The sequence below is a fragment of the Pteropus alecto genome, unplaced genomic scaffold (genome assembly GCF_000325575.1).
Source record: "Pteropus alecto unplaced genomic scaffold, ASM32557v1 scaffold5, whole genome shotgun sequence".
Classification (NCBI taxonomy): Eukaryota; Metazoa; Chordata; class Mammalia; order Chiroptera; family Pteropodidae; genus Pteropus; species Pteropus alecto.
Window position 1 is genome coordinate 29,091,162 of NW_006441953.1, and position 11,427 is coordinate 29,102,588.

General features: G+C 45.7%; 1 protein-coding gene across 2 annotated transcripts in view; it reads right to left on the bottom strand.

The window, feature by feature from the left end:
* The window catches only part of LYAR (Ly1 antibody reactive), a 16,116-nt gene extending 4,695 nt beyond the window's left edge, over positions 1–11,421 (bottom strand). The window contains exons 1-6 of one of the 2 annotated variants that reach the window (XM_006918993.3): positions 11,284–11,421; positions 7,474–7,591; positions 5,439–5,613; positions 3,882–3,996; positions 1,491–1,598; positions 1,298–1,381 (exon numbers count right to left, since the gene is read on the bottom strand). In XM_006918993.3, the coding sequence (XP_006919055.1) occupies positions 1,298–1,381; positions 1,491–1,598; positions 3,882–3,996; positions 5,439–5,560 (429 nt within the window). In that variant the 5' untranslated portion in view covers positions 5,561–5,613; positions 7,474–7,591; positions 11,284–11,421. The remainder of the gene's footprint in view (positions 1–1,297; positions 1,382–1,490; positions 1,599–3,881; positions 3,997–5,438; positions 5,614–7,473; positions 7,592–11,283) is intronic. The other variant, XM_025051714.1, reaches the window with a different exon arrangement.
* Positions 11,422–11,427: the final 6 nt, after the last annotated feature.

Consider the following 11,427-nt stretch of genomic DNA (forward strand, 5'->3'; position numbering starts at 1 on the left):
AAGCGGGCACCGACGGGCAAGGACGCTTCGCTCCGCACCACGGCCACTGGGATGCGCGTGGAAGTTCCCAGGGCAAAGGCGAAGCCACAACAAGCGTAGTTTACAGAGCTCGGGGTTTACCACGAGCTGTTTCCTGACTATTTTAATTCTTATGTTCACGGTTTTAAAAGGGATGAATCTTTTTTAAATCTCCTCAGTTGAATTAAGTCATTTCAAATCTTTGATTCTTAGTTAAGATAAGGAAAATAACCTTTAAAAAACAGGTGACAGATAAAGACCAATTAAATGATTGGTTATGTGGTTTCGAAGGCCAAAGCTGTAGATTTGAGACAAATGCTAGGTACACTACGAAGATAAAGCTTCGTCTTTATCTCAACTTGCTGCCCGCACTATTCTTTCTACATGAAGCCAATCAATTCCCAACTGTGTGACCAGAATAAAAGACCAGTCATGTCTACTGGTTTTAAAAACTACTACTGATGTAAGTCTGCAGATGGGAGTGAGCTCCACACAGGGAGAGCGTGCCAAAAAAAAAGGAAAGGTTAAACGAACCACCTAACCAACCATGTGGCTGCGAGGTATCAGACCGAGACCCTCTGCACGTGTCTGCCACACCTGGGTCTTGCACGTCAGACCATGCTGACTGACAGGCAGTTGACCGAATTGTTCCAGCGGGAGATATTCTCCCTCCACCGGAGGAGTAAGAGCGCCCACCCAGTGCCCAGTAGATGCTGGGCATGAGGCAGGAGCTTTTGCAGCCTCTTCTAACATCGAGGGGCCTTCGTGACCTAAAAGAGCACCTAGTCACTCTGCGCCCCCACCCTGCCTACTTTCCATCACGGCACTATCGCCACCTGAGGTATTTGATATTTCTCTCACAGCCCGGCACAGATCAGGCACTCACTAAGCACTGAATAGATGACTAAATACAATGACACACTTTTTAAAGAAAAGGAAGCTAAGGCTGAGAGGTTAAACAACGCGCCCAAGGTCAAACACTTGGCAGAGAGCAGAGCTTCAGCCCAGGTCTGCCAGACCCCCAAAGCTCCTTGCCAACACCTCCCGCGGCCCGACTCCTGAGCCGACAGGCCACGTCCGCTGGTACCGTGACCAACGGCGTCTCGGCACAAGAAGGAACTCTTCCCCACGGCACGTTGTTTATTCTTTTCCACAAATGAAGGCCCAAGAGGCTCTATGGAAAAGAAGGCTGTTTTGAACTCCGAAAACAAGACATTCCCATTACGTTATCACTAATCGTTTTTGCCATACCACAAATCTAAAATTAAATCTGACTTACGCTGCTGGAAGCTTCAGAAAAGATATTCCACACCTGCTCCAGAATGGATTCGTTATGAATTTTTAAACTGTTCTTCATCCAATTCTACAAGGAACGAAAAAGAAAAAACACACTTTTCCATCTGACAGGCACACACGAAGTGTCTGATGGGCTCATAGCCCCGCAGCCAGAGAAGTCATTATCAAATACATACCTGAAATTTCGCCCTTTTCCTGGGAATGTTGTCAAAACCACTAATTTGCTCTAAAAGTTCCTTCACTTTGGGGCTGACGTTGGGTCTTTTTATTAATTCATTAACTTTCTACAAAAAAGGAAGATAAAACAAAAGCAGTGAACACCTGACACATGAGTTTCATGTAGCCACGGCTACAGGGTTCACCTTTCAAGTAGAGATTTTCTATTAATGTCTGTGCTGACAAATTCGACACGGTACTGGAAGGCCTAGCTGGAGCAATCAGGCAAGAAAAATAAATAAAAGGCATCCAAGTTAAAAAAAAAAGAAGTGAAACTCTCTGTTCATAGCCAGTCTGGTCGTATATGCAGAATACCCTGAGGAGTTCACAAAAAGAACTTTTGGAACCAATAAATTCAGCAGAGTTGCAGAATACGAAAGCAACACTGAAAAAGCAAGTTGTATTTCTACCAACTAACAGCCTGAAAACAATTCCAATAGCATCAAAAAGAATGAGTTATTTAGGCATAAACTTAAACAAGTAATTCATGAAAGACTTATCTACTTAAAAGAACAAAATAATTGCTGAAAGAAATTAAAGAAGACACAAGTAAATGGAAATGTCCAAGGACTGGAAGACTTAAGATGTCCAAAACTACCCAACTGACCTACAGATTCAAATGCAATCCCTTCTGCAAAATAGAAGACTCTAACTTAATATTCACTCACATGGATTCTCCGGGGACCCCAAGTAGCCAAAACAACCTTGAAGCAGAAGAACGAAGTGGAGGTCTCACACTTTGATTCCAAAGTCTACTACAAAGCTAGAGTAATCAAAACAGTCTGGAACTGGCATAAAGACAGACGTGTGGACCGAGGGAATAGGGTGCCCTGAAATAAACCTTCACGAGGATGATCAAAGGCTTTTTGACAAGGATGTCAGTATCATTCAATTGGGAAAGGACAGTTTTTCAACAAATGGTGAATGTTCTTAATTGGAGACTTAAAAATGGTTAAAATGGTCAACTTTATGTCATGTATAATTTACCACAATTTTTGAAAACTAGAAAAGAATATAAACAAACCAAAAGTGATCCAAAGAATCAGACAAAAAGCATACAGGGACTAGAAAATAAATTGAGACAAATGCATCAAGATCTAATAAATAAATCTGAAATAGCAAGAACAGGACAGAGATGAAAATTAGTACCTAAAGAAAATGCTTATAGCAATCATGGTGAGGGAAGAAACGGTAATTATTAAACTTAGGGGAAAATACACAAAAAAAGATGGTCACCAGTGAGCCCTTCTCTGTAGAGGACCCAACAGTAAAGATTTTAGGCTTTGCAGACCATCCAGTTTCTGTCCTAACTACCCAGTGCCACGCTTATAGTGCTAATGCAGCCACGGACAACACGTAAACAAATGGGCAGGGCTGTATTCCAATGAAATTTCATTTACAAAGAGGTGGTGGACTCACGGCCATAGTTTGCTGACCCCTGCTTTGGAGATTTCATTTACGACGTGAGGACAATGGAGAGGGAGCTTGTGCGCATGGGTTCCTCAAGCTGGGGGCCTAGGAATGTCCTGTGTCTTGGGAGGATTACAGATACAGTGCCCAAGTGTGGCTTGATGGTCGCCAGCCTAAATAAATATCTTAGTTAAGGGGTTTCACTAGCTTCTCAGTCTGCACTGGGCAAACTTTGTCAGTCCTCTGAACAGAAGCCTCTCCCTCCGAAGAGCCTGTCACTCAGTGAGCTAGGCGACATCAGAAAATTCACATTTACGCTCTATCCTAGAGGGGGTAACTGTTATTTATTTGGTTTCTAGGAAAAGAGACTTTCCACATAGATGATATCTGTCTTTTCATTTTCCTGCCTTCCTTTCTGAATCCTTCCTCCTGCCATCTATTCTGTAAATGGTGACCAAATTCTGGAAGTTACACCTTTCAGGGAATTAGGGATTTCATTGCTTTGGCATTTTTACTGTGCATGTTTTCATTTTAGTTTGGTAGAAAATTCTTCACATTTACTAAAATGTCTTTATTTTGCCCAATTCTGATGACCAAACAGACATGACAGATTAACATGGTTTGAGTTACAAAAGCTGTATTATTACTAGAAGCAGATACAGATTAGAAAGCTTCATAGCCAAGAAAAAGCAAGTGAGAATTCTAAAATATTTGTGCAAGAAATCTTCAAAACATAAAATAGATTATAGACAAAATACACTAATCCCATTCACAGAGAAAGAACTCCTTCTCAAGGTTTAGTTGCTCAGTCTCAGTCTATCTGAAGACATGATGTTTCTGGGTCTTGTCTGCATGGATGATGCATTTTTTTAGTTTCTTCAGCTTCCAAAGAAGATGGAAGATGTCAGCTAAAGCTACTAAATGAATTAGAAAGGCCTTACCTGAACCCATGCTTGCTGTTTTATATCGCCTTTGTGGGTTTTACCTTCGTAGCCTTTGCCACCATACTTCTGATCTTCACTTATGCATTTCACATGGTTTTTATAGTCGTCACCCCTTTCAAGAGATAAAAGGTTCCGCCGTTAGGTTGATTCTCATCCTGGAGGCTCTAATGTTAGCGTGCCGCCCCCACCTTCTGCAGGCCACGCTGCACGGGCACCCCACCTGTTTTACCTACTGTGCTCAGAACTTTCTGGTTGGAACATTTTCCTTCCTCCAAACTGTTCAATATAAAACCCACCACCAAACTTTCTACCCAGTTAGTACAGATGCCTTAAACCCAACTGATAGGCAGCATTTTTTTTTTTAGTCATAAGTGAATATATACAGAATGAAAAAAAATTTGTCTTCAATATATAATTAAAACTTCATGGGGATGAAATGTACAGCATGGAGACTATAGTTATTACTGTATTATGTATTTGAAACTGGTTAAGACAGTAAATAGTAAAAGTCTTCATCACAAGAAAAAAAATTTTTTGTAACTACATATGGGGATGGATGTTAACTAGTCTTACTGTGGTGATCATTTTGCCACATATACAAATATTCGTTATGCTATATATCTGAAACTAATATGTTTCATGTCAATTATACCTCCATAAAAATAATTTTTTAAAAATGTGGTATCAGGTCACTAAAAAGTTCTTAATCTCAGAGTCTTGGAAAGAAAGAAAACTTGATTCTGTCTCACACGATCTTTTCAAAGCTGTATAGGGTCCTTGGGAAAATGTGTGGCACAAGGTAAGAGGCAAAGTCCCCTAATGAGAAACAACCCAATTTTCACCTGTTTTATATGTTACGCTTCCTCCTAGGATTGGGTATGAACAAAACTTTAGCAGTTTCCAAAAAAAATTTTTTTTTAATATCACTGCTCTAGAATGAAATTAAAATGGACTGTTAGCAAATATCCAAACGCCAAACACCACAGAGGACACTGGGCAGATGCACCAAAGCTGCCTTCTTACTGGGACCTCTGAAGCTGAAGGGAAGTCAGCCACCTACCAACGAGCCTCCTGAAGATGCAGCGGGCAGCCGGGACCGCCCTGCCCCTCCCGGGAGGGCCTGCCGCACTGGGGTGCCGGGCAGGAGCCTCGCTCCCACCGTTGCCTCTGACTTTCCGGGGAGGACCCTGGTCTCTTCTATGGGACAGCCCCTCCCTGTGCATCAGCAAATTCGTTTTCTGGTTTATAAGTCCATCCGTCAGTGGGATCAGCACACACACCCCTGACACCCAAGTGCATCGTGGTCACTCTGGTAACGGTGACGAGATGACAGCAAGTGCCGCTGACTGAGCAGACGCTCTGGCTGCACAGCTCCCTTCCTTTAGTCTCTTTGTAACTCATCCGCACAAAGCAAATGGTCTTGTAAACCCCTTTTTATTTTTTCATAACTGTTTTCTGCAAATTTGCCTCTATTTTTTAAAGCTTTGTGGAAACAAGGCCTCTAAAACCGGCTGGACCTTTACGATGGACCGACATGAAGTATGTAGAACGTACCAGAAATCTGTACCGCAGTCAATGCAGGAGAGGCATTCGCAGCCTCTGCAAAGAGCCACGTGCTTTTCCACTTGTATTTTCTTCACTGATTCACCACATGCATTGCATGTAAAAAATACCATTTTTAGCTAAATGATTAAATATCCTCTATCCAAGATAGGTTTTAAGTCTTGTCCTAAAAGAACAACAACAAAAGGAAAAACAGATAATCATTGTAATCTGAAACTTTAATTCCAAATTAACGACCACACAGCTAACGTCGCAACCATAATTCACATGAAGATAACTACAAACAAAATCGAAGTTGATTAGCAATCTACATACAAGTCTACCACCAAGTGGGCAACATCGTTAATTACAATTGACACTAAAGGCTGACAAGCTCAGCACGTGCTGCCCCTCTGACAGCTTCACGCACACTGACTGACTTACTTCTCAGAGCAGCCCTGAGGGAAAGACTGTCGCTCACCATGACAACAGAGCGAGCAAGGACCTTGCCCAGGGTCACGCAGCAGCTGAACCGGGACTTAAACTTCGCAGGCTGGCTCTAGAGATGAAGAGTTTTGGGGGCATTAAGTGAAATATCTTACCTTTCCTGATCTCCCTCTCTCTCATCCACCCTTAGGTCCCCAAATACAGTGAGAACGAGCATAACAAGGTGAGACAGCAAGGTTTAGCAAGTGGAGAAAAGGCCTATAAACAACTTCTGTAAGCACAAAAAGTATTCCTATAGGTATGACTCTGTATCCTCAGTGTTAAAATCTGAGGATGCACCTTCGGTCTTGGTGGACAGCGAGTGGGTGAGGGGTCTCCTTCATAGGGCTTCTTGGCGAATCGATAAAAAATGGAACCACGTGCAGCTGTCCCAGCTGCTGGGCGCTGCGTTACTGGAGGGCGTTCACAGACCCCGCTGTCCCCAGCACTGAGCTGACGTTACGCACGGACCCATAACCACCACGTAAACATCCACGGAGCGGCTACTGTGCTCAAGAAAACACGAACTCATCTAAAAGTGTGACAGAAGTCATGTAACTTTCCATGCATACGTAATTTTTAATCACTGAATCTTTAAAGAGTACTGTTGTTTTACATTATAAATAAGTTTCACAGCAAAACCGTGAGCGCGGTTTCGCCCAGCACTTCCTTCCTCGCTATGAAAATGCAGGAAAGGATCAAGCAAACCGATGCATTCTGCTTCAGGACAAGACTTCATCCAGAAACCCTTCAACACGAATGAGTGACTCTCCGTCCGCAGAGAGTTTGCAGGCATGAAATCAGCCTGTCCTCACCGCCACGCTCCCGGTCACCGAGGGAGCGGCCACATCTAAGCAAGGACCAGGGCTGCTCCTGCCCACTCAGCCTTGGATGGAAATATGCCATGACTCCAGGGTTCACAAAGGCCCAGCTGACCTTTCATGGGGGGCCTGCTGCGGGTCACTGCTAGACGTCAGCTTGCCTGATACGCTACGTGCAAACGCAGGACCCTGGCCCCGAGTCCCCCTCCTCGGCTTGCCATCAGGGTCAGTTAGCAAGGGAGGGCACGGGGTCAACCACAGCCTCGAGCCGAATTCAGAGGCAAACAAACAGGACTATTCGCGCTGTGATGTGTAGCAACCGTGAGCATCTTATCTGTTATCGTGAAGATGTGTGAAATAGTTGCAAGCTCTGGGGAGCTGGCATCACTCAGACCGTCCATGTGATGCCAGCTCCAAGCTTAGCATGCTGCACATGGCAGATGGATGCTCAAATTAATGACAGGCAGCAAGGACAGTGGCCACCCTGCCTCTCAGGGGAAAACAAAGGCCAGAACAAGAGCCAACACCACATTATCAAATAAACAGTCTGGAGTGGCGCTTCGGTGTAAGAAGAGCAAACCATTAACTAATCACCAAGAAATGGATGGCCATGGCCGTCACGTACACAAGATAGACGCAGCTACGATTAGCCAAATGACCTGCTGGAAAATGTCTAAGTCTTTTCACCGTCGGAGTCAACAGAGAGAACTCCGCTCGAAGTTAACCTGGGGCTTTCTGACCTTCCTCGTTGAGGTCTATCCGGTTTCTTGATTGAGGGGAGAGGGGATGGTGGGTTCGGCAAGCTCTGGGATCCAACTGGGAGACTTGGTCCGTCACGGAAGGTCAGGAATTAAAGGCCTGGAAAAGACAGGTAGGAACAAAACGTATGGACCAAAAGAAGCCTGTGCGGTTCACAAAAACGATGCTGGGAATAAGCAGGCAAAACATGTCATCCGTCCAGGGGTTAGCCACACACAGGTGAACAGCAGCTCAGCAGAGGTTTAGGATCTGGTCACACGACTATCGGAAAAATACCTCTCCGCCCACTTTCGTTCAGTCTTTTATGGCAAATGTTCATTTAGAAATGTCAGTTTTCTGTTGTTTTTACAGGCAGAATGGGCAGCTTGCACAGCAAGTCAAGCCTCCATCTCTCAGCGCCTTCCTCAGGATTTTCGGAGCCTTCGCTGCATTTTTACTCTTGATACGAAATAGGGAGTGTGGCTGCCTGCTTCCTAATGAGATTGGTAAGGCCTGTAAGGAGCTTACTTCTCTTATTCAGGGTCACCTTGATCGGGCCTCACACCTGACCCAGCCCCCTGGGGAAACACCTGTCATTTATGCAGGAAGCACCTGCATGTGTGTGGGAGGTGGGAGGTGGGGGTACTGCAAAGAACAGCAAGCTGAAAATCATCCTCACTGCACAGGAGACAGGTGTCCCAAGTCCCAGTGCAGGCTTAACAATTTCAGAAGTGTAAATGCGACGAACTTACAGAAAGACAGCATGTGAAAATTCAGTCCCTATCAATGAAGACAGCAGACATTGTCTAAAAAAAGTTGAACATATTCAAATTTCACGAGACTAAATAAATATGGAAGAAATTTAAAAATTAAACTCTCAAATGAAGTTTATGGTAAACTCATAACATTTCTCCTTTGGAAATTAGGAAAGCTGAAAACATGCTGCAGGAACTTTTAGGACACCGTTTACTGGGCTCAGATATCATACATGTCAACGTTTAGCCCCAAGTGTAAAGAGACGGCATCGTTTATGGGGCTGAACCTAAATAAGAGTCCCCTTTTCCTTCTGTGGCTCGCCACTCTCTCTGTCCATGGCCGGGTCCCAATCCAGCCTCAGAGATTCTGTGTGCTCTTCCTTCTAGAGACATGGGCATGTGAAAGAGAGAGGGCAGCAGAAAGCAATGTTCAGTTCGTGGGCTGCTTGAGAGCATACGCGGGTTCTCGCCCCAGGTAAGTAACTGTAATTCAGTTCAGCAAACATTTATTGGATCCATAGACACCCAGTGTCCTCCCTCAAAGTAGACCAGGTCTTCTGTGTGAGCTCCTGGCTGTCTTTTTGTCTCTTGGTCCGTTTACTGAGCTCTCATCACATGCCAGAACCCGAGAAAAAGATGAATTACAGAGCACGACCGTTAGCCCTCCACGAAGCAGTTTCACATTTACCATCACAACTGCACCAACACCTCCAGAGCAGGTGTATGATCATACCACCGCCCTCCGTGAGAGGCAACCGAGGCACACCGCATGGCAGGGGCAGCCTGACAGGCCAGGCGACAAGCCCAAGCTCTTGCCCTGCCTCTCCATCTTGACTTGTCATGCCCTTGGCCATTACTCTGCATCTGGGACCTTGAGACCCTCATTCCAAAAAAACTGCTCTGCCTCTCCATCTTGACTTGTCATGTCTTGGCCATTACTCTGCATCTGGGACCTTGAGACTCTCATTCCAAAAAAAAAAAAAAACTTCCAAGGCTCTACAAATGACTTGCATGTAAAATATGAGGATCCTAAGTCTTAATCCTAAGGCCAGCCCACACTGAGCAAGACTGCCCATGTCAAAGCGGAGGATGCTGGGTACTGGAAAGGAATGCTGAGTTGAGGGGTAGCAGAGTAAAGGGCTGGGAACTGGCGAGGAACTTGAGGCACCTCAGTCTCATGAAGATGGCAGCTGGGGCTAGACTCAGAGACAGAGGATCTGAGCTGGACCCTGTATCTACCAATTAAAAACTAAATGACCTCAAGCTCAAGGTATCCTAACTGGAATCTGTGTATCTATAAAATGGGCCTAGTCTACTGCCATGCCAGCCTAAACACACCCGATCTCGTCTGATCTCAAAAGCTAAGCAGGGTTGGGCCTGGTTAGTACTTGGATGGGAGTACTACCTAGGAATACCAGGTAGGCTTTAAAAAAAATAATAATAATAAAAATAAATGGGTCTAATCTCTATCTCAGAGCATTGTGCAGAGAGTTAAGGTACCAGATGTGAAAAGAGTCATCTCGATGCTAGAATTTCCTGTCACCTATTAATTTGCACATCAATGCTATTAAACCCTAATCTCCTGACAGTATCTCCTACACCTGTTTCTTCGTAGATGACCTTCAATCCACCCATCTATCTTCATAAATTCTCTCCAGCCTCCTCTGGCTCCCCGCCCCAGGGGTGCTACTCTGCCACCCTGTTCCCTGATAACGTGACCTCGGGTTTAGTTCTGAGACTGAGATTTGGAGTGACTTTTTTTCCACCTTCCTCCCACTACATCTTCATGTTGTTTGTTTTATTTTACAAAATCTTCATTCACTAATCTTAAAACATTCTCACATAGATACACACAGACCTAAATCCCATCAGCACCACCACCACCAAAATAACCCACTTGACAGGCCGGGCTGGCTGGCAACCTCAGCACAGTCCGCAAGGAGCACTCTGACCTTTAAAGCTAGTCACTGTCCCTTCTGAACTTTAAGTACTCCTATCTGTGAAACACGGCGTCAGGCCCACTAGACCTTCTAGGGGTAGAATTCCAAGAAACCATGGGTATGGTGTAAGGGAAGGCCAGACAAGTACATACTGTCCACCATCCTGCCTAAACCCCCAAATGTGGGGTGATGAGGGTCTAATGTACATCCACGTAGGACTCTCCCTTGATCTTTGCAAAAACCTTAGGACGTACATACACCTAATTCCACTTAACAATGAGCAAACTGAGCTGGGAGAAGTTAAGCCAATCTCACCCCTCCCCCCACACACCACTAGCATTGTTTTAAACAGCATTTCTTCACTGCTGTAATAAAAATCTGTGGAAGTGTACGTATCAGGCTCTATGCTAGATGCTGGGGCGCTGGGGGTGCTCTGTGAACAAGTCCCCAGAGGGCCCTCTCTGCAGCAACGTCAGCCTTGCAAATACACCCCACCTCGTTCCCCTACCTGTCTGTTCAGAGGTAGGAAGGAGCTGCAGAAAATTCTGACATTTATTGAGTACCTACTATATGCCAAGCCCTGTTTTATACAGGTGGTTAGCACGTTTGTGCTCATGTAATCCTCACACAACAGTTCTGAGTTAGGTTCTATATTATTCCCTTTTGACAGAGGTTAAACTTGCAGCAGGTCACATGCATCCAGTAAGTGGCAAACCTGAATTCCCACGCAGTTACTCTAGCCTTAAGTCCATGCTCTCAACCACTATGCCCTAGGGCCTCCTCCTTAGGGATCAAGCTCCCCAAGTCTCAGAGAGGACAAAGCCTTGTCCCCAGTACGCAGCAAGCCTGAAGCCCAGTCCAACGGTGACCAATCGTCCCGCTCTGCACAGCGCAGAGGGTTCCCGGCACGAGACCCTTTACGTTTTTAAACCGGGACAAATAGGTCATCCTGAGTCTAGGACCCCTTCCATTTCCCCTGAATGGCTTTCCCTCTCCGGTGTGTGAACCCACGGAGGGACTAATGGTGGAAATGCAGGCGTCGGCCACACCGCTCCCTCCCCTCCTCACTCTCCGAGCCCAGCCTCCTAAGTCGGACCTCTGGGCCGCCGCTCCTCACCTCTCGGCCGGCGCCCGCCAACGGTTCCAACCGGCCGCGGAGAACACGTGGAATCGCCGCCACGGCCAGCGCCGCCGCCACCGCCGGGCTGAGCTTCCCCGCGCAGAATTCGTTTCCGAGCCGCCCCGCGCGCCTGCCCAGCGC